General features: G+C 46.9%; 1 protein-coding gene across 1 annotated transcript in view; it reads left to right on the forward strand.

Moving 5' to 3' along the window:
• Positions 1-2,602: 2,602 nt before the first annotated feature.
• KAZN (kazrin, periplakin interacting protein) overlaps positions 2,603-23,810 on the forward strand; it is a 1,270,084-nt gene continuing 1,248,876 nt past the window's right edge. Inside the window, exon 1 of the mRNA XM_064363326.1 lies at positions 2,603-2,986. Within this exon, the coding sequence (XP_064219396.1) occupies positions 2,866-2,986 (121 nt within the window). The 5' untranslated portion in view covers positions 2,603-2,865. The remainder of the gene's footprint in view (positions 2,987-23,810) is intronic.

Here is a 23,810-nt window from a genome sequence, read left to right on the forward strand (position 1 = left end):
TGGTGGAAAGAGAGCTAGAGAGTTCCCTGGGATTCCTTTAATAAGGGCAGCAATCCCATTCACCATGGCTCCAACCTCGTGAGCTAATCACTCCCCGACCAAGGCTTTACCTCCTAATTGTATCATATCGAGGGTTAGGATTTCTACATATCAGTTTTGGGGGAACATAAAGATAAGGAAAAAATGATCCATTGCATAAGGAAAAGACGGTTTTAGAAAAACTGTTCCGCAATTTTAAGGGGAAGGAAAGGAGAACCTTACTGAATACCAGATATGAAAGTAAGCTTCAGATAGAACTAAGTATGAAAGGTGAAACTATCAAAGAGCCTAACTTTGCAACTGAGTAAGAGGGAAGGATGTTTTAAGCAAGACTCCCAAATCAGACTATAAGTCAAAAGAACAACTGACTTAACTACCTAAAATTAAGTATTTCAAGTCATGGAAAGATACCATGGGCGTCTTTCCATGGGCGATTGTCAGTTGGATGACCGAGTGGGAGAAGATGCTTCTAAAATCTAAGTGGATGAGAGGTTAATATCTAGCAAAACCAATAAACTCTAATGAATCAACAAGAATGCGCGAAAAATAGTAAAATGATTGGAAAAATGGGCAAAGCCTATGAACAGGAAATTTCCTGAGGAGGAAGCCTCCATGGCTGGTAAGCTTTTCAAGACATACTCGAATTAGTAATTAAGGAAAGGCAAAGCAAAACAATGAATTATAACAAACTGTACCTATTATGAAGCTAATTTCCTAGCTTCATAATTTCTACCAACAACAGTTATTGGCAAAAGTGTGGGAAAGTGGGAGTATAAGTGCCATGTGCAGTACTAGTGGGAGTGTAAATCAGCACAGCCATTCTGGAGTAGTACTTGGAAGCATTTACTGTAATACAATTTGCATTTATCCTTGAACAATTCTACTCCTGGGTGCGTAGCCAGGAAATTCTTGTGCAGCTTCATCCCTCCTGGTATATGCCATGTATCCCAGTGTAATCATCAGTGGCACCTCCACTCACTCTCAGAGTGTCCTGATTTGGATAATATATTGCTTGATGACCCTAATGCTTGATGGCATCATCACTGCACTGTTTTTTTTTTTTTTTTTTTTGTCATCCCACCTTAGACCCCATTTGCCTGAGAGAAATAGTCCCTGATGTCCTACAATTTCACGACTTGGAGAAGAGCATCTTGCATGACAAGAAAAGGGATGCTCAATCACTTAAACTATCTGGAAGCATTAATACAAAGTCAGACTTCATTTGAACTCTTGGAATACTTCGAGGCTCCTCTGCTTTGTCTTACTCATCCCAGGTAAGCCTCAAAACATCACTGAGCTGTACATCCCAGGTAACCCTCAAAACAACACTGAGCTGCTGGCCAAGGGCGCTGATGGAAAAAGCTCTGTTTGAGAGTCCTTCTGGCCCCTAGATCAGTTGTGAGCTTATCTTCCGTTGCTTAAATACAGAAGAGGCGTATGGCTTTTTAAAATCAAAGTTCTCCAGGGGAAAATCACGAGCGCTTTGACGGCTGCATTTGTGCTGACTGTGGCACAGCCTCTCTCTCTGCACATGTGTTGCTGCCTAACAAGGTGATTGCCAGTGCCCTGCCAATGTCGCAGCGGAATCCTCGAAGAAAGTACCACAGATGCTGGTCCGAGATGATGCAGCGTCTCTGGAGTTAGCATCTTAATGATTAGCAGGTGGAATAGCAAAATAAAGCTAGCACTCGCAGAAATAGCTGTTGGAATCATGCAAAAAGTACTCCCCCTCCTCCTTTTCCAGAGAAGCGGCCCCTTTTGGTTTGGAGCAGGGGACAGACAGATCCTTCTTCATACACAGCAGGGCTGGGTCGGCTAAGATGAAGCACCCAGATCTCTGAATCACCGGAGCGCCCTAGGGGATGTGTGGCATTTTCTCCTCTTCTCTTCTTGCTCTCTGGATTTGCTCGCAGGCAGTCGGGTCTCCCGGGTCTGGCCCTTCCTTGGCTCTGGGCAGGAAGAGGTTACAGCAGCCCGAGAGCCTGCTGGGCTGAGTTGGCACTTCCCTCCGCATCCAGAATATCTCCCTGGAACGGCCCCCTTTGCATCGCGGCACCGGGGTGGCGGCGCGGGCCGGGGGCCGCCGCGGCAGGTCTAAGTCCCTCTCCGCTGCCCCGCGAGGCGTGGGGAGCGGCAAGGCCGAGGCGTCCGGAGCGGAGGATGAGCGGGGGACGCCGGCGGGTCCAGAGCTGCACTGCGCCCGCGCCGCGCGCCTCCCGCGCTCTCCCTTTGGCCGCAGCCGGACGCCCGGCGCGTGCAGGACCTGGGACCGCGGCGCTCGCGCGGGGACGCGGGAGCCCAGAGCCGGCGCTGCGGGCAGCGGGGCGGCGCCCGCAAGGCCAGCTCCCCGGGGAGCCTGGGGCAGCCTCGCGCCCTGCCCGCCTCCCTGGACGGAGACGCCGCGGGGCCTGGGCAGCGATTTGCCGGCAGCTGGTGCTGGAACGCGGCCGGGGCTGAGCCGCTCCCAGGGACCCTGCTCCTTCCAGGTGACCCCAGGAGAGGCAGCCCGGGGTGGGGGGAGGGGGGCAAGTTCCAGCCGCGCTTCCGGGCCAAGAGGCTACGACTCCTGGTTAGGAGGAAACTTAGATTTTTCTTTTGCATTGAACTGCCGCTGTGCAAGATTTGCCAAGCCCTATAGGGTTTCATTTTTTTACTTGACTGGTGTTTGAGAAAATCTGCAAGGAAAGGGTGGTGAGAAAAAGAAACACTATAAACTTTGGGGGCGGGGACATTTTCTTGGAAGTGACAAGTAGCCTCAGATCTGCAGTTCCTGGGCCAGCGACGGCATCCTTTGCTCTGCCACTCCGAGGGTCCTGACGCTGCCACATGACCAACACCAAAGACCCCAAAAGAGCCATGGAATCCACGCTGGCGACATCCAGCTCTGCCACAGGCCCTGTCACCTTCTCCCACGTCTTTGGTCAGCAGTGCCAACTTATGCAAGCAGGTAGGAATTGTGTCGCGCGTGATGGGCCCAGAGAATGGGAAGTGGAGCGTTATCCCGGGTCCCCAAAACAGAGGTCTGTGTGTGTCTGTCTGTCTACCTCATCTCTTTCTTGATGTAATTTGGGATATAAGACTTAACTAGCTAGAGACATGTTTGCCTGTCATTTATCGCCGTAAAATATAAAGTTTTTAGGACTTGCCATGAGACGACGCACTGCTTTTGCAATGAGTGAGGGGCCTTGTTTATCCTTCCTCATCGATTTTCTCTGTGGCTAGCTGGGGGATGAAGGACGGTGTGTCAGGATGGATCTGATGATGCCATGCTGTGGCCATCTTTTGAGGGCAGGTGCCAGTCCTAGCCTGGTTGCCTTTGTCAGCTTCCCTTTCTCTGCTCCTGAGAGTTATGTTTAATCCATGCCCCACCAGCCCCTGCTGGAGTAACTTCTGTGCTTCTAAGTGTCTGCTCTGAGCAGCCTCTCCCAGCCTTTGATTTGGTTGTGGGGATTCCTCATCAGTCTCTGCTCATGAATTTGCCTCCCAAATGATTCATGTTTTACACAGAAGGGAAAGATTGGCATGGGCTGCAGCCTTAACCCATGCTAGCATCTTGCTAGGATGCACATGTGATCACATAAAAAAAAGGTGAGGATGGATGGCTTGGTGCAAATGGTCACTGTGCTCAAACTCACAAGTGGTGCTTGAGACATGTTTATGATTGGGGTGGAGTCACATAAGAAATTGGATGCCTGTTTCTCTGCTTCTTTGGAGTTCATTCCCACTGGGAAACCAACCATGTACTCCTCCAGTGTTTTCCTGGGTGTTATAGGGTTAATTGTGCATTTTGGCTGTGAGTCTCAGGAAGATGGGGAGAAGAGCACTGTATTAGGAGTCTGGGGGCCTGAGTCAGTGTTGATGCTTTCATTGGGTAGTTGTGTGACCTTGGAAATTGCAAACCCCACCCCTCTTCCTGGGGTATCCGTCCCCTGCTGCAAAACAAGAGAACTGGACTCAGGGCTGCTAGGTCCATCCAGGCCTGAGATTCTGTGAGCTCAGAGGAGCACAGCTTGGTGGAGAAGACATGCTTGAGCTGGATTCTAAAACCGGATGTGTCTGCACAGAGAGGCAGCTCATGGAGTGGGTGATTGAGGGCTCTGGAGCTGACTGCCTGGGTTGGAGTCCCAGTTTCACTTGTTAAAAACTGTGTGATAACAGGCAAGTTACTTAACCTCTCTGTGCCTCAGTTTCCTCATTTGTAAATTGGAAATACTAGGCACTCCTTCATAAGGTTATTGCAAAGATTAATTAAGTTAATATGTGAAAACATCCTTCTATGGGTCAGTCAAGTCATCTCTGCTTGCAGGGAGGGGCATAGCTGCCTTTGGTGGTAGAAGATGGAAGCATTGAACGTACACCCTCCGCTGCCCACTGCACTCCTAACTTGATTTTGGTTTGTCCAGAAGGTTGACAATCTCCCACTCCATACATCTGTGGAATATTTTATCTGGAATGGCTTAGGTAGGAGGGCTCTGAAGCTTTCCTGGACCGAGGTTCCCTCGCCTTGCCTTTCTACTTCTCGGAGGCTTCTGTGGGAAGGCACATCGGATTTCTAAAGCGCCTCCCCTGCGGCTTCATTCACTTTCTTTCGGAAGCACCCAGGCCTAAATCAGGCCATGAAATCCCCTGTCTCTTTTTTTTTTTAAAAAACATCCTTTATGTCAAGAAAGCAATGCAACATGGAATAATAATGACCAGCAGTCTCCAGGGAGAACACTCTCCTTGAAGAAACGCAAAGAAGAATCATTAACCTTAAGTCAAAAGAGCTCACTCAGTTAGGACGAGAGAGATTGAGACCAACACTGATACGTCTCCAGCCAGCCATTTACAGTCCAGTGAGTATCACAAATGAGATCTAAATGTATTGAAAATGATTCGCAGACTCCAGGGGGTTTACAGCTGGGTTAATCACATATGTTCCCAAGTGAGAGGTAGCTACAGATCGCCATGTACTCGCTGAGTACCTACTATGTACTATGCACGGTACCAGGAATCACAGGATTGGAGAGTAAGTTATGGCTCATACTCCTGGAGATGTTGGTCTCACTGGTGCAAATGTAAAGCATATTGAGGAAAAGAGAATTACACGCAATGCGACTTTTCAATGATACAACTTTCTGAACAACCCTTCCTATGTGTTTTACGTAAACTAGCTCCTGTAATTTTTTTAAGTTTTTGATTTTTTGAGACAGGGTCTTGCTTTGTTGCCCAGGCTACAGTGCAGTGGCATGATCATGGCTCACTGCAGCCTTAACCTCCTAGATTCAAGTGGAACTCCCACCTCAGCTTCCTACTACCTATGCTGGTCTAGGGCAGGGGTTAACAGAGGTTTTGTTTCTTCTGCAAAGAGCCAGATAATAAATATTGTTGGCTTTATAGTTCATATGTTTTCACTGATGACTACTTGACTTTACCATTACAGAACAAAAGCAGCCACAGATAAAATATACATGAATGGGCATGGCTGTGTGTCAATAAAACTTTATTTGCAAAAGCAAATGGTGGGCCAGGCTATAGTGGCATGATCTTAGTTCACTGCAGCCTTGACCTCATAGGCTCAAGCGATCCTCCCACCTCAGTCTCCCAAGTAGCTGGGACCACAGGCAAATACCACCATTCTCGGCTAATTTTTAATTTTTTTTTTATAGAGATGATGTCTCATTATGTTGCTCAGGCTTGTCTTGAACTCCTGGGCTCAAGTGATCCTTCTTCTCAGGCTCCCCAAATGCTGGGATTCCAGGAGGGAGCCACCACTCCAGGCTCCTGTAATTTTTTAAAACCCCAACCAATTTCCATAGGCAAAGGAAATACACAGGGATTGCCTGCATGCCCACATTCACACCATTTGGATAGGAAAGCCCTGGTCTGATGCTCAGGCCTGTGCCTTAAACCTCTAAAGTTCATGGTCCCTGGTGAATGACTGGGATTAATTTTTTATATTTGTAAGTATCTCATGTCTTAGGAGAAAATGTTGATTTCCAGGAATGGAGCAGTAAGGATGTTTAAAGAGGTGGGGATAGGAGGGGGTTGAGCACTAAAAGACACCTAGAATTTAGTGGGGCAGGAATAGGTTTCTGGGAGGCAGGGTGAAATTGGGCATGTGTGAGACCAATAAAAACTTTGACCCAATTAGCAGTAGTGGGAGCATGAAGGTCTGGTGAGGCCATAGAAAGAGCATGTGGTTCTTTCTCATTTAGTCCCAGTTTGGCTATTGTGGGCTCTGTGAGTTTCAAACCAAAGGCTGGCGAACTACAGCCCTGGGGCCAAATCTGGCCCACCACTTGCTTTTGTAAATAAAGTTTTATTGGCACACAGCCGTGGCTATTTATGTACATTTTGTCTGTGGCTGCTTTTGTGCTACAGTGGTGAAGTCAAGTAGTCATGAGTGAAGCCATGTGGACCATAAAGCCAACAGTATTTATTATCTGGCTCTTTGCAAAAAAAACAAAAACTTTGCTGACCCCTCCCCTAGACCACCATAAGAAGCACAGAATGGGGGTAGACAGAATTTGTGTGGGACAATGTGAAAGGGCTCAAGCCTGAGAGTGTGGCTCTGAAAGATGCTTATTTTCTGGTACCTTTGATGCTACATGGTGCTGTGGCTTTTTCATGTTCTCTTCCATTCGCACACCACCTCATATCTGTATGTAGGAGTTGCTTCAGGAAGCTTTTTCAATAGATCTGAAAGTCCTAGCAAGAACAGAGTTCTCACCACGTGCCCAAATCTATAGCACCCGCGCTAGACAAGACCACATCTGCCTCGTCTTCGTGCCACCCTGCAGGGTGGATGGAGCATTTCCTAGTTAACAGGTGAGGTTTCCATGTTGGCATAGTTGGGATTTAAACCTCAGGCAGCCCAACCCCAAAGGCTGTGCTCAAAAAAGGCAATTTGACAGCTTCTGCAAAGGGTTTTAAAAAATGTGTCTTGTTCGCTCAAGGATTTGGAGGAGACAGCAATATTCTGGATCTTGGGGTGGCTTTGATGCTTTTGCCCACCCTCCTCCCTCTCCAGGTCCTTCATCCCGCTCGTAATAGTGAGTCCTATGAGGAAGTTGATCCTCTTCTATTTCTAACCCCACCCAAATCGCTTTCACTTGCCTTTGTCCCCTGCCATAGCCCAAAATGGTGGGTAAGAAGTTGGTCTGGCCAGGTGGGCATGACCAGTGGAGGCTGCTATTGTCCGTTCTTGCTGCCTGATCCCCTTCAGCTGGGAGCTTAAAGCCACACTCCCAGGCAGGGTATCCGCTGACATCGCCATATTCAGAGTCACACAGGGGTTTGGCTTGTTCAACATCTGAGGATGTTGGGGGGAACTCCGAGGGGCTAGGCAGTATAGACCCAAGCTGGTATGCTAGTGACCTCAGTGCAGCTAGACAAGTCCCCTTGTCCATATTCTCCTGGGTTCCCAAAATGTTTAACTGGACACCCCCTACCCCCCAACCTGGCATTGACTGCGTCTCTGCAGAAGTCTCTTTCCCCATCCCCTGGCCTGGCAGTCTATTGGTTGGGTGGCCCCAGCTTGCAGACCACAGCGGGTGGGGACTTCATCTATTGTGCCAAGTTCTGACTTGCTAAGCTGCCCCTGTGGCATGGTAGTTGATTTCCAATCCATTTCATGCGGGCAGAAAGCATTTCTGCAGTTACCTTGCTTGACCAGAACAACTAAAGTCATCGTGTCCAATATGTGCTGCTGATGCTGTGGGAATCCAGGCCCAGCTCAAGGAGGAGGTGGAAGGGAGATGAGGACAGGAAGGTGACATGACTTCAGCACCTGGACTGCTGCTGCTTGGCACCGTTCCTGGGCTGCAGCTCAGATGCCACCTGCAAGGATCCTCATTTGCATGATTAGTTAGGGACCGGTCCCCCACACCACCACCATGCAGAAACTCAGACACGTGCAAGCTCTACCTGGCTGTCTGTCCCTCTCACCGGTCAGACTGGCACCTGGAGCTGTGGTATCATCAGCTTTTGACTTTATCATCATCACGTTCCCTCTGAAGGCTGCCAGCTGAAACCCTTTCCCTGCCTTTTAAACAATATAAGGATCCTTCTGAATATAAAGCCTACCTACATTGGGAAGCCACTTGCCAAATTTATAACCAAGAAGGCAAGGGGACTAACATTGATGGCACCTGGGATGAGCTGTGCACATTGGGGACTTTTGCAAAAGTTCAGCAGATGAAGATGAGCAAAGAAGCGAGTGCGTACTACTTCCCGTCCTTCCGTCCATGGGAAGGAGAGCCTAGTTTTAAGGTTTCCCTGTAGATCCCTGAGAGGTGGTGTGTAGGACCTGTTTCTTTCCTGGCTGTTTCTCCAGTGGAAACAGTATGTTCTGACATTCCAGACAAAGATTCGCCATGGCAGACTGCTGGCCATTGGGCACAGCCATAGATGGCACTTACTGGGTGCTTATTCTGGGATGTTTAAATCCCAAGCGAAGTGCTTTACATATTACCTTGTTTCATCCTTGTTGCATCCTCAGAAGGCAAGTGAAATCATCCCCATTTTACAGATGAGGAAACTCGAGGCCCATAAAGAGAAATGTTTGTCTTAACTAGTTAATGGTTGGGCCAGGATTCAAATTCAAGCCGTCTGGATCAGAAGTCTCTATTTATTCCTGTTCTTCCTTCTAGACTCTCCTCCAGAAATTAATCTCCTGAAATGTTGCTTGAACATCTGTGCCAGAAAATTAATGTTTGTTGAAGGAATATGGAATCTGTCACCACTGGGGTGACAGTCACTCTTCGTAACATGCCATGTTGGGTTGTGATTTCTGTTCATCGATGTCTTCTGTGTTCGACTCTAAGCTTCCTGAGGTCAACAACTATTATCTTGGTTGTTTTTTTTTTGTTTTTTTTTTTTGTCTGAGGTGGAATTTTGCTCTTGTTGCCCGGGCTGGAGTACAATGGCACGATCTTGGCTCATTGCAACCTCCACCTCCCGGGTTCAAGCAATTCTTGTACCTCAGCCTCCTGAATATCTGGGATTACAGGCATGTGCCGCCATGCCCAGCGAATTTTTGTATTTTTAGTAGAGTTGGGGTTTCACCATGTTGCTCAGACCGGTGTCAAACTCCTGGCCTCAGGTGATCCACCAGCCTCGGCCTCCCAAAGTGCTGGGATTACAGTGTGGGCCACCGCGCCTGACCTAGTTTGGTTGTCTTTAGACCTTCTATGCCTCATATGGTGCTGGCAACGTAGCAGTTTTCATCAGTGCGATATCTGTTTTAGACCACATCATTAGTCATTTTACAGGGTGGCTGTCACCCTTAGGAGTAGCTGTTAGCGTGATGAAATGGTGTTAGTGGAATCTGGCAAAGCAAAACTGTGGTTACATTCATTCTATTTCTCAAGACTAATTCTTCTTGATAGTCCTCAAGTTTGCCTTGACCTGGATTCCAGGTCAATGGGGAAAACTATTTATTCCAGTAGTCCATTGGGCCGATCAGATTGAGTACTCTGAACTCCGGGCCTTAAAGGGAAAGACACATATGCGAGGCATAATGGACAAAGAGGTGGGAGTCAGCCTTTCGTTCCTCTCCTCCAGCAGCTCCTCCCTGCCCAGTCCCCCACCCTCAGCCCCAAGGTAGAGTATCCCTTACCAGCCCCTGGTGATCTCCTTGGCATTCATGCAGCTGGTGGTGGAAGCACTTACCATTGATGATGCCCCTTGAACCGCTACTTGGCCTCAAGACGGTCCCGTAACTTGCTTACTTTTTTGAAGAAAAAGCAACGGGGTGAAGTGCGGTCCTCATAGCCGTGTAGTGAGCAGCATACACAGCGGTCCCAGCTCGTGAGCAGCACGGCCTCCCACATTGCCACATCAGAAGCAGTCTTCTTTCTCCAGAGACCTCTTTGTCAGAGGCAGGAGCACGTGATTATTAGTATGGACTTAAGAGCTCCACGGCTTGGGTTCAAATTCCACTTCTGCCGTTCACTAACTGTGTGACCTTGGGCAATACCTTAACCTCTCTGTGCCACGTTTTTCTCATTAGTATAAGGAGAATAAGAATTTACTACCTCATGTGGTTGTGATGAGTCTGACAATGAGTTACTGTGTATGAAATGTTTCTCCCAGTGCCTGACACAGAATGCTATTATATATCAGCGTTTGCTATCACTATTACTATTTGTTATTAATGCAACTGCTGTATTTTGTTTAATGAGAGAAAGCTTAGTAATGATAGGAATTAAAACATTTCTTCTGCTCATGTCTTTCTGATCAGTAAAAAAAAAAAAAAACATTGCTACTTGTTTTCCTTGGTTAATCATTGCTACTAAAAAAAAAAAAAACCTGAACATTTATTTTTCTTGATTCCCAAGGCCAAGAATCAACAGGTTATAAAAATACCCAACCCCCTCCCCTCCAGTCACAAAAGGATGTTTAAAGAAGGGCCTTCATTGGGCAGAGTTTGCCTGGGGTTTGTGTGTCTCTTCCTGGCATAATTAACAGTATCAACGTTCACTCTCAAGCATGTCTTTGTGTGTTAAATCACACGGTCACCCTTAATAAGAGGCAGCTGAGTAAATAAAATTCCAATATTACTTAAACAAAATGTGGATCATCTTATCCTGGAGGAAGCAGTTTAAGGTTAAAAAGACAGTCATGGGAAGAAGCGGATATTTGGTCTGAAACAGGGGGCCAGACGGGTCAGGTGAGCTGGATGCCACTTCTCAGAGGTTCTATTAGGGTTTCCAGTGTTACGAGATCGTGTTTTCCAAGAGAAACATGGAGTCCCAATGTTCCCATAAAGCCCCCCAATTTGTGGATGTGTATTACCAAGTGAAAGGTTTAAAATTCCAGAGGTCAGACTCTCCAGCTGTGTCCTGCCCGTGCGCCACCCGGTTACAAGCTCTGGTTTAGCGTTCAGTTCTAGTTAGCAGGTTTCTCATGCCAGCTTAAAAGCTGCTTCTGGCATCAGCGACACTCTGACCGTTTGCTCTTGTTTCACCCTCGTGTGAGAGATATCTACCGTTTGACAGGCATCTGAGTTCTGCCACGTACGAGCACAGGTGTCTCTCCAGCTGTCAGCTTCTCGCATCCTTGCCTCGCTTGTGTATGAAGTATGCAGTAGGACTGTGATAAATGTGTTTTCCTTGTGCTCCTGATGTCTGCTCCCTTGCCTTGGTCATGGGTTCCTGAAGCCTTGGCAGGGGATGTGGATAAGAAACAAATAGCCCCAAGGCTCTGAGGCATTCCAGTTTTGGACCTGAGATTATCCAGTGCAGAAAGGGAAGGCCTTAGCCGAATCAGTGATGCACACAGCCCCCGGCAGCCCCGGGGTGGTCAGTTACAGAGCTGTATCTCTGCCCATGATGGTGGCACCACAGGGCAAGAAGGATATCTCTGGATTTGGTGAGACAATGGGGGATGTTGCTGAGAAGGAAGGAAAATGGCCCATTTGTGGGAGAATAACTGGGTGATCCTACTTTACCTCAGTTCTTTCTTCTGAAAGGGCTGGGATTAAATGACCAGTGGGTTTACTCCTTTGAAACTGGCTTCCATGATACCGAAAGTCCATAAGGAGTGGGACCATGAAGGTGCTTTGTCTTTCCCCGGTATAGGGGGTGCATACTTAGCCTTTAGAGTTGGTCTCATTCTTGGACGTGTGTAGTCAACCAGACTTCATACAGGCTGTTTTCATTAGGCCTGATGTAGCTAACCAGCTTCCAAACAAATTAAAGAGTTGATTTTTTTCTCATTTGTGTTCCCAAACTCTGGCGGTTACCAGAGGCAGGGAAGGAAGAGAGGGAAGACAGGGAATAAAAAGAGACAGATGAATGCGTGTAAAAAATTCAGGTAGGTAGAAGGAATATGATCTAGTGTTTGATAGTTCTGGGGGGTGACTGTAGCTAACAATGATCTGTTGCTTATTTCAAAATAGCTAGAGGAGAAGCACGTGAGTGTTCCCGGCATAAAGAAAAGACGAATGTTTGAGATGATGGATATTTCTCCTTATTATCCCGATTTGATCACTACATGTTATAGGAATGTGATGAAATATCACATGCACCCTCAAAATATCTACAACTATTATGTATCCATCGAAATACCTAAGTAAATAAATTGAGGAAACAGCTCTTAGCCAGACAAGGGTTCCCTCCCGTTCTTCCTGAATGAAATGGAATGGCTACAGGTTCAACAAAACCTCCATGATGGTCTCCGTGATGTGGCTGTGGCTGAGTAAGGCTCAGCTTGTGATGGGAACCACAAGGCAAGAAGCAAATGAGGTGGGTTTCCGTATGGGTCAGTGGGAAACCCTAAGCCATAGGGATTATTTGAAGCCTTAACACACTGACAATGTGATGTTTGGAGTAGGGAAGATTATAAAAGTCTTGCTGTAAAATGCAGTGAAAATATAAAATTATATCATAATGATGTACCAGCATTCCCGTCGTCCCCCCCATCTCTCTGGGTGATGATGTTCAGACCTTGATGAATAACCCACTTGTGGTTTTATAGTCTTGGACAACATTTTTCTTTTGGACATCAGTTCCTTGACCAACTCAGATCACATCTGTCTTTCTTTCTTTTTTTTTTTTTGAGGTGGAGTTTTGCTCTTGATACCCAGGCTGGAGTGCAATGGTGCGATCTCAGCTCACTGCGACCTCCACCTCCTGGGTTCAAGCGATTCTCCTGCCTCAGCCTCCCGAGTAGCAGGGACTACAGGCATGCACCACCATGCCCAGCTAATTTTTTTTGTATTTTTAGTAGAGATGGGGTTTCACCGTGTTGACCAGGATGGTCTCTATCTCTTGACCTTGTGATCCACCCGCCTTGGCCTCCCAAAGTGCTGGGATTATAGGCATGAGTCACCGTGCCTGGCCCTGTCTTTCTAAGGATATAAGGAATGAGCCAGATGAAACAGACACGGGGTCTGAGCTTTCATCTGAAAGGTGAGTGTGTTTTTGTCGGTCCTTTATATCAAGTATCCTCTCTAGTACCTGCATTTACCTTTCGTTTTCATCTACAGGGTCTAGTGCCCGTAAGGCTAGGAGCGAGACTCACTCAGACACCAAAGGGAAGGTCAGTCGGTGAGGGGTCTCCCATCTAAGGATGAAGGCAATGTCATGATGGCGGCTGAGTGACTGGGCTAGGTTCCACTTGACTGGACTTCTTGAAACCTGAAATCTTTGCTTTGATCTCCCCAAAGCCATTACCAGTTGCGTGTAGTGAGGATGAATTAGGTCACTTAAAGAAAACTGGTTTGGGGACAGGAGTAAAGGAAAAACGGGAGGAGGATGTTTTCATCTCTGTCTGCCTAGGGAATTAGAGGAGTGACGGGCAGGAGCCGCTGTTGGGGGGAGATTTAGAAGAGATTTTGAGAGCTCTAAGAGGGTAGTTCTTTTGGCTACCTGGAAGGCCAGAAGTTTTGGCCTTGATTCCATGATGAGAAGTGAATCTAAAAAGGAACGAGATTGAGATGAAGGATATTTCTCCCTATTACCCTGATTCGATCGTTACACATTATATGAATGTAATGAAATATAACATGCACCCTTAAAACAGGTACAACTATTACGTATCAATTGAAATACATAAGTAAATAAATTGAGGAAAAAGCTCTTAACCAGACAAGCTTTCTCCCTCTGAGGGTCCTCTGAGTCCCTGAGTCTCTGGGTGACTGCAGCCCCAGTCAGGAGCACCAGAAGCAACAGGTCTTCAGGAAGGGACGAGAGCTCTAGAGAGGTATGAACCCCTCCTCACAGAGACGTGGTAGACTCAGAAATGTGTCAGGAAACGTGGAAAGGTCTGTTTGGAGACTCAGGCATAGTCTACAACGTCATCAGTGCTTAACATGGAGCAGCTGTCCTAAAGGCTGGGTAGAGGGCTGGACTAGGCCAGAGGAGCAGAGGACGGAGAGGCAGCAGGCAGGACTAGGAGGTGCCCTGGGATGCTGGAGGCCAGCATGCACCTTCCTCAGCACGGAGGAAATAGCCGCTTCCAAGACAGGTGAAAGGAAATAGTATCTCAGGAAGGGAACCCCACATGCCTCCTCCCTTCCTTTAATAAGCAACACTCTGTGGCCTGCTAAGCAGGAAGTATTGCAGGGAGAACTCACGAGCTGGAGAAGTTGGATTGTGGGGACCAAGCCAGTCACAGCTGAGATGATCATCCGCGATCGGGACCAATCTGCGCTGGAGGCCAGGACCGGCTGCAGTAAAGCCTCCACTGCTGGCTCTCCAGAATGTTTAGTTTTGTTTTGGCCACTGTTACTGGATGAGGTCAGCTAGATACAGATTTCTAAGTTGAGTTGTTTTCTCTCAGCATTTTGTCAATGATGTTCCTGCTTCTGGCTTCTGCTGTTGCTGTTGGTCTTTGATCTCGGGGTCATTTCTCTGTAGGTGATCTCTCTTTTCTGTGGATTTGCTTTTAAAGTCTTTGTTCTGGAAGCTCTGTAGTTTCACTACACTGTGGCTAGGAGTAGATCTAATTTTATTTATTCTATTTGGGGTTCGTGCTTCTCAGATCTGAGGATTCGCATCTGAGATGCAAATCATGTAACTCATGTTCAGTTACTCACGTTCAATTATTCAAATAACTCATGTTCAGTTACTTATTTCTTTGAACACTGATTCTCCCCCCATTCTTTCTATCCCTCCTTTAGAAATTCCTTAGTGACTTACATTAGACTTCTCAATTTGAACTCTTGTTCATATTTTCCATATTTGTCTCTCTGTTGCGTTCTAGATAGTGACTTTAAAAACTATCTTCTGGTTCACTGATTTTCTTTCTAGCTGCGTCTAATCTTCAGCTGAACTCAGGCAATTCATTTTTTGTCGAATATCTTTTTTTAACCTCTAGAAGTTCTCATTGAATAGTTTTCAAATCTTCCAGGTATTATTTTTTAAAGTAATCTTTGTCTCTCTTGCTCTTGATCATATGTTTAATTTATTTAATCATTTAAAATTAATACTTATCTGATAAGGGAATTTTATAATCCAATTCTGGCCCTCCTGAGTACATTTCTGCTGCTTTTCTGTTGAGTCATGTCTAAGATAGTTTATTACCTCATGCACTTAGCAAAATTGAATTTTGAGCTTATTCTTGGAATTTTATCTGTGAGATATTATTACCATAGGTAATGTTAATTTCTGGGCTGGAGATTTCCATACACTCCCAGGTATTATAAATTTGAACCCCAACTCATATGAGGGTAAGCTTGGAGTAATGAGTTATCAAGGGAGATCACTCTCAAACCCTCTCAATCCAGGACTCAGACTGAGACAGACAAGCTTTCTTACCTCCTCGTGCCTGTGTTCAGGACCCACAGCCAAGTCTCTTCCCTGATGGCAAGCCCTCTAAGAGAGCTGGCATGTGAATATGTGTGCGGAATGTGTTGTAGTTCTAATTCCTCTATCCCAGCATAACCTAAAACTTTGCTGTCTACCCGACGTGACTGATAAAACTCTAGCATTCCTTTTACAAGATCAGCAATTGCCTCTGAACAGCCAAAGTCTTAGCGTGTGCGATCGCTCTGGTTTTCAGTTTTGTATTTTTTTTTCTTAGTTTGTTTTGTGGATATATTAGTTTCCTATAGCCTTTATAACAAATTACCACAACCTCGGTGACTTAAAACAACAGAAACATATTATCTCGTGGTTCTGGAGGCCAGAAGTTCAAAATCAGTATCTCTGGACTGAAATCAAGGTCTCAAAGGCCTGAGTTCCTTCCGGGGGCTCCAGTCTCTCTCCATGGTTACCCAGCTCCTCCTTCTCGTCTGTGTATGTGATCTCCCTCTGACTCTCTCTCATAAGGATGCTTGTGATGGCAATTAGAGCCCTCTCGGATAATCCAGGATAATCTCCCCATTACTAGGCCCTTAGCTCCAATCACATCATTTGAAAAAAGAGCCCCTTTTCCCAAATAACATAACATTTACAAGCTCCAGGGATTAGGACGTGAATGTCTTTTGCAGGGGGCGTTTTCAGCCCACTACAGCAGATTTCTATTACTTTGAAAGTTTAGTTTTATATTTTTGAGGATGCCTATTATATTTCCAAATGTTTTATAGTCTTTCCCCCTAGTCTACCATACTAACTCCCTGAAAAAGACATACAACAAACAGTCTCCACGCTGGAGAGAGACAGGCACGATCCTGTGGGGGTGGGCTTCTTTTTCAGAGAGCCAGGAGTTGGAGATGTTGAGGCGTAGGTGGCTACAGGTGTGAGGACGTGATGCTTCTAAAGCTCCGTGGTGCAGAAAGGCTGTGCTAGTGCTAAGAAGATGCCGCTGCCTGGGCTGGACTGGTCCAGGTTTCCAGGCTGCCTCTTCCCGTTCTTCTGGCCTAATTCTGTCTCTTGGCTTCTATATGTGTGTGATCAACCTTGGTTTCTGTTCTCCGTTGACCTTTAGTGTCTTCCATTCTGACAGCCAGTAACTGACCTTGAGTCTGTTTCTTGGTATCCCCTTTGCCTCAGACACTGGACAAGACATTCCCCTGGGAATCTCCCAGACACTCACTCTGTACCAGCTGGGCATGGCCAAAACCTGCGCAGGGCCAGGACCGGAAGTGACCATTATTACACAGCATGCTATGCTGCAGATGTGGGCGTTCCTACCATTGGAGAGAGACGAATGCATTCCTGAAAATTCCTTTCTGGGGCACATGTTCATTCCTAGGGACGGTCGGGCAAACCGACCAAGTGACTATGTCGTGCTTGTTGGGATTCTTTGGGAAGGAAGACTTCCAGCCTGTGCAAAGGCCATTGCAAAGTGAAACACCCAGAGTCTCCAGGCAATGCGTGGAGTGGTTATGGTGGCCATCTTGCTCCATTAGCTCAGAGAAAAGAAATGTCTACATGGGTGATTTTTGTTCCTGCTGCTTTTGATGTGGTGTCTCTGTCCTTAGTTAACGTTAATGGCTAAAACCTTATGAGAAGTGTTTTTGCAGCTGGAGTTCCCCAAGAAGGTGTCTCCACCATGCGATAGAACCTTCCAGCACCACAGGGCACCCCCATCCAGGACTAGAGTCCCACTGAAGGCTGGAACCACGTTTTGTGCCTCTCATGCCAGTGGTTCCTGCCACTCTCAGGTCCAAGCCCTCTTAGCCAGGAGGAAATTCTAAAGGTAACCCAGTCCCTGGAGCTACTGACGTTATCTCCTGGTCCAATAGCCCTTCCACAAACAAACCAAATGTATGCTATCCGTCCTCAGTTTCAAAATGTTTTCTGGGAAATATAAGGCTGAATTAGTCTGGTGACCTTCAGACTGGCTTCCCATGAAAGCTCGGTCTCCCAGTGAGGCATGGGTTTGGGAGTAACTTCTCCCAGTGTAACAGTTTTTTGGCTTGGATGATACTTCTCGGGCTCCTATTGGTGAGGTTATAAGACCGTGCAGTTGATAGAGAAAAAGAAAATGTGCTTCTGCTCAACAAGAGCTGATTCTCTGAGAATTATTGGGGTCTGAAGACAGCAATACTGGGGCACAAATTTATAATATCATTAGCAGTGGTAGCAGGAGACAGAATAGATGAGAAGGCAAAGAGAACGTTTGCTGTCAGCTGGCCTGCAGAAACTTAATAATTTAAAGAAAGTGCCAGCCACATTTTGGCAGTCCATTTTTCTACTTGAAACAGAATTCCTGGACTTTGTTTCACAGTGAAGACATGGTTTATTTTTAGTGACATCAGAGAGCCTGTAGCTGGGTTTATTCAGAAAGCTGGACTGCCCATGAGAAACAGGCAGCATCAACGCATCGTCTTGTGGTTTAGAAAGACTCCCTTGCCTGCTGTAGCATGAAGGACCAGCCACTTTCCTTCGAGGGTAAAGAGAGAGGTCATGAGAAAGCTAGGGGGTTTCAAAGCAGTCCACGCTTTCTTGCACAAAGCTGTTGCTATAGGCTGAAGCTTGGCTCTTTGGCCTTGACGGCTCTTTGGCCAGGAAAGCTCCAGCTGAAACAGCTCATTCCCCTGAGTGTTAAGAGTTCATTAAAAATCCAGTTTGTCAGGTGGTACCACCCTGGTTGTCCCCAGTTTAAACAAAAGTTCCTTTGTGGACACTGGCACTTAGGAATGGAACCTCGGAGCCATGTCGAGGTCAGATGGCAGCCAGCAGAGACTTTATAGCTTTTCTTAGGAAGGCATTGATCACTGATAAATGAACTCAGCATTGCAGAAGAACATTTTGCCATTATCTCGTCCCTTGGTAAACTAAAGAACTGTGGAGCCCGTGCTTCCCTTTCAAGGGTCATAAACTTCTCAAGTGGCGGAACAGGCCCGAGCTAGGCTGCCGAGCTGCAAAAGTTGTTGTGTGTGTGCAGAAATCCATGGTTACAGGACCTGTGCTCACCCCAACTAACATCATGGCAGAGCTGTTAAGGACATCCGTGAGTGGGAGGAGAACAGAAAATAAACACGTGTTTTATGAGACCAAAGAGAGGAAGTACGAGGCTGCTCCTTGGGCTGGTTTTTGTTTTTGCAAAGCAGGTAGAGCTCGCGGTTTGCCTCTTCTCCTCTCTTGTTGGCACCTGCAGGTAGATGAAGCTCACCAATTCAGGGAAAGTCCGTAGGTGCTTTCTTACCCTTACAAGAGGAAAAGATGGATATCGGCAGGGAGCATTTAGGTATAAACATTTCTTATGGAAGTACAAGGTTATTCATCATCCTAGTGTCCAGTCTTGAATCTTGAATTGTGGGATTGGTGGACACATCGTTTAATTTCACTGGTTCTTTTTTTTTTTTTTTTTTAAGACAGAGTATCACTCTGTCACCAGGCGCCAGGCTGGAGTGCAGTGGCACGATCTTGGCTCACTGCAACCTCCACCTCCCAGGTTCAAGCAATTCTCCTGCCTCAGCCTCCTGTGTAGCTGGAACTACAGGCACGCCCCACCAAGCCCAGCTAATTTTTTGTGTTTTTTAGTAGAGACAGGGTTTCACCATGTTGGCTTGGATGGTCTCGATCTCTTGACCTCGTGATCCACCCACCTTGGCTTCCCAAAGTGCTGGGATTACAGGCATGAGCCACCACGCCCGACCTCACTGGTTCTTAAATACCAGCAATACCAACAAAGTATGTGTCTGCAAGCTCAGAGTTCAGGTAGCATCGGGGTTGATTTCAAATAGAAGATAAGATAGTGTGGGTCTTTCTTTTTCCTGGGATGCCTGACAATAAAGAAAAATTCTGTAAACCTAGGAAAGGCTGTGTTTTTTCAGGGGCAAGAGGATGAGGAGGGAGGTATGGATTTCTCTCTCTTTCTTAGATAGTGAGGAGGAGAGCTCCTGTCTAGCATTGGAAGGTGGGGAGGATGTGAATAAGCGGGAGTCTGCCTGGATCTGTTCTATCTCAGTCGGGGTTTCCCCCCACAAAATGGTCTTCTTGCACCCTGTTTTGCCACCCACCCGTTCCTATGCCCACATTTTCTTCAGAGAATTGCAAACCAATACTGAATATTGATTTGGGCTTATTTATTAATAAGCTTGGGCTTATTCAGGATAAAATGTCTTTCTTGGCTGCTTCTTATGATGAAGGCTGGGTTTAAAAATGTAGTGAGACTAATTAAGCATTTATGAGGGCAGAGTCCTCCTCCTGCCAGCCTTATGGAAAGATTTGGTCTGAGTTGAACCCTGAGAATAAGGTGGGGTAATTTGCAGAGCTGGAAATGTAACAGGGAGACCGGAGGCAGCTCTAGCCCCTCTTCTAGGCTGGCTTCATGGAATCTGCTTCAAATGTTGAGGCTCATGGAGCCCTCATTTAAACCCGGATGATGGTGGTCAACCTCACCCCTGAGTGGAGAAGCCCGATCAGGAAGAGCCCAGTTGCCACCTCCAATAGTAGACATTTGGACTGGATACTTTAAATGGGGTCTGATATGGTCTGGACCTATGTCCCCATCCAAATTCATGTTGAATGGTAATCCCCAGTGTTGGAGGTGGGGCCTGGTGGGAGGTGATTGGATCATGAAGGCAAGATCTTATGGTTTAACACCATCCTCCTTGAGGCTGTCATGGCTATGTGAGTTCTTGTGAGATCTGATTGTTTAAAAGGATGTGACACAGGCCGGGTGCAGTGGCTCACACCTGTAATGCCAGCACTTTGGGAGGCCAGGGCGGGCGGATCACAAGGTCAGGAGATTGAGACCATCCTGGCCAACATGATGGAACCCAGTCTCTACTAAAAATACAAAAAATTAGCTGGGTGTGGTGGCGCATGCCTGCAGTCCCAGCTACTCGGGAGGCTGAGGCAGTAGCATCGTTTGAACCAGCGAGTCGGAGGTTGCAGTGAGCTGAGATCGTCACTGCACTCTAGCTTGGCACAGAGCGAGGCTCTGTCTAATAAAGAAAAAGTATGTGACACCTCCTTGCCCCTGCTTTGCCATATAAAATGCCTGGTTCCTTGTTTGCCTTCTGCTACAATTGCAAGTTTTCCTGAGGCTTCCCCAGAAGCAGAGCAGATGCCAGCATCATGCTTCCTGTACAGCCTACAGAAGCATGAGCCAATTAAACTCCTTTGCTTTATAAATTACCCAGTCTCAGTTATTTCTTTATAGCAAATGAAAACAGACTAATATAAGGTCTAACTCCCACCTAATTTCCAGGTGGTTTTCCATAATAAGAAGAGATATGTATGTGTGTTAGGCTATTCATGCACCACTATAAAGACTGGGTAATTTATAAAGCAAGGGGGTTTTATTGGCTCACGGTTCTGCAGGCTGTACAGGAAACCTGGCAGCTTCTGTTTCTGGGAGGCCCCAGAAAGCTTCTAATCATGATGGAAGGCAATGGGGAAGGAGGTGCATCACATGGGGAAAACAGGAACAAGAGAGGGATGGAGGAAACGTCACACACTTTTGTTTTGTTTTGTTTTTGAGATGGAGTTTCACTCTTGTCACCCAGGCTGGAGTGCAATGGTGCCATGTCAGCTCACTGCAACCTCCGCCTTCTGGGTTCAAGTGATTATCCTGTCTCAGGCTCCCAAGTAGCTGGAATTACAGGTGCCAACCATCACGCCTGGCTAATTTTAGCATTTTTGGTGGAGACAGGGTTTCACCATGTTGGCCAGGCTGGTCTCGAACTCTTGACCTCAGGTGATTCACCCTCCTCAGCCTCCCAAAGTGCTGAGATTACAGACGTGAGCCACCACACCTGGCTGGTGCCACACACTTACAACCAACCAGATCTTGAAGAACCCACTCACTATTGGGGTCCTGAAGTCAGCGCCAAGCCATGAGGGATCCGTCCCCATGACCCAAACACCTCCCACGAGGCCCCATCTTCAGTATCCGGGATCACAATTCAGCATGAGATTTGGGTGGGGACAAATATCCAAATGACATCAGGAGAAACTATTATAATCCATCATGGTTGAGTCAGAAGAAATGAGATTCTCCTGCTTTCTGATGCTGAAGGAAGACATCACTTCCTTTGAGGTCTATATAAATTGTCCCACTTTGAAAATTTCATTTCAAAGCATACGTCACCGGTAGCCCAGGCAGAAGCATTTTGAGTTTGTTATATAACATCATTTAATGCATTATATCCCTAGGTCCTGAATTCAAACGTGATAAGATGAGGCAGCTTGGCAGAAAGGGAAGATGTGATGAATGAGGACAGTTATCTGCTGGAAGTTGGGGTTGGCTTTGGGCCCCCAGAAGCCCCTTCTAGGTGGTTCTAAGAAGTTAAGGATGTAGGTTTGGTGTCAGTGTTGAGTTCTGGCTCTTCTTAGCTACGTATCATGTTACTTTGGACAAGTTTCTTTTTCCCCATTGCTATTGTTTTCAGTCTCTCTGAACCACGGCTTTTTATGTGAAATGGAGATGGCCAGTCTATAAGGTGGGAACTATAAGGATTATCTTAAAATGCATGGAAAATGCTAGAGGACCACGCACCTGGAATAACACAAAGACCAGTGTTCACGATCAAAGGCGGCCTCCCAGCCGAGCACGGGGCTTCCCCAGGCACCCCCTTCGCCCAGCACACAGGTCAAATCTTACTCTTGGTGAGCACCGCAGAGTGTCCGTTCAGGTCAGAAGAGAACCCCCTCTTTCCTCCTGTGCCTGAAGAGTCTGCGGCAGTTCCTTACTGAAACGGCTTTATCGGGCCTCTGCTGAGTTGCTGATTTGTCCAATCTGCTTGTAAGCACGCACTTCAGATAAAAGGCCACATGAAACTGTGTACTGCTTGATGGCATCAACCAGTGCCATTTAAGATACTCCAGTCTACCCAGCCCCCAGGACCAGGGCTGTGCTCCTCTTCCTTCAGGAAGGAAGAGGCTGAGACCAGGGGAAAAGCTCATGTTGACACCCATTTAAAAAGCAGATCAGATGATAAAATTAATAAAGTGTTGACTGAGTTTCTATTTCTGTAAAAACGAAATCCTACATAATGCAAATTCTTTTTTTTTTTTTTTTTGAGACTGGGTCTCGCTCTGTCACCCAGGCTGGAGTGCAGTGGCACAATCTTGGGTCACTGCAGCCTTTGTCTCCCAGGTTTAAACAATTCTCTCACCTCAGCCTCCCGAGTAGCTGGGATTACGGGGTCACACCGCCATACCTGGATAATTTTTGCATTTTTAGTAGAGACAGGGTTTCACTATGTTGGCCAGGCTGGTCTTGAATTCCTGACCTCAAGTGATCCACCTGTCTTGGCCTCCCGAAGTGCTGGGATTACAGGTGTGAGCCACCGCGCCTGGCCCTAATGCAAATTCTATAATTCCATCCAAGATTTACCCGGTGGCTGTGCAGCATAGAGAAACTGAAGGAAAACTTGGGTGGGGACCAGGAGCTGCATCCTGCACGGCCCCAGGAAGACTGGCTTAGATGAGATTGGAACTCTCCTTTGTCATCTTGCTGGATCATGGGACTGGGGTTGAGGACACGGGAACTCTCCTAATGTTAGTGTTGAACAGCAAGAGGCACTTACTAAGCACTTGCTAGTTTCCCCCAAGACAAGGTGTTCTGGGGCATACAGGAGAGGCAGAAGCTCAGCCCTTGCCAGCTCAGATAGACAAACATCAGGAACAATTGAGGATTTCAGCAAGTTAGAGGGAGAAATAAGAGGAATTGTTTTGGTACAAACTAGTGGAATGTTCTGAGTGGCCTCTGGTCAAGCAGAGGAGACAGGTGGGAGGTGGTGGGTCTTGCACTGGATCTTTCCAGATACTTTGTGCTGTGATTTGGTATTTTGGGGTAGGAATCTCAGGCTTCCAGGCCTGCGGTGGAGCTAGAAACGGTCAGCGGCTGTTCCTCAGAGCTGCCTCTGCCAATACAAAAGGGCTTGGCTGGATGGGGGAAGAGTTCTGGGCCCAGTAAGGTCAGGAATTGATTGTGCAGCTGTATTCTTCGCCAGGGCTCCTTCTTCTCCAGCAAGACATTCTTACAGATTTGCAAATCTGGTTTTCTTCTGGCCTCAGGGGATATAAAGCCATGTTCTTGCAGGCTCTCCTCTTAGCTAGGATTTCTTAAACTTTTCCAATGCATTTACGCCAAACAGGAAACCTTGGCGGGGATGACCCTTTTTGAAGTGGGTCTCTAACTTCAATGTTTCATAATCACTTGGAAGGTTGTTTAAAGCACAGGCTCTCAGCTCCGCTCCAGAAATTCTGATTACTGGGTCTCACTGCAGGCCTGTTTATTCAACAAGGACCCCTAGAGCACCTGCTTCAGGGGGTGTGAGAATCATTAAATGAGTGCAGTGGCTCTCGAATTGGGATCCTCGAGCCATCATCACCTGGGAACTTGTTAGAAATGCAGATGCTCAGGCCTTACCCAAGACCTGCTCAATCAGAGACTCTGAGGGTGAGGCACAGTCATCTGAGTTTCGGCACATTCTGGCC

This window comes from Aotus nancymaae, unplaced genomic scaffold (assembly GCF_030222135.1).
Source record: "Aotus nancymaae isolate 86718 unplaced genomic scaffold, 86718_ANA_hifiasm-v0.15.2.pri h1tg000053l, whole genome shotgun sequence".
Taxonomy (NCBI): domain Eukaryota; kingdom Metazoa; phylum Chordata; class Mammalia; order Primates; family Aotidae; genus Aotus; species Aotus nancymaae.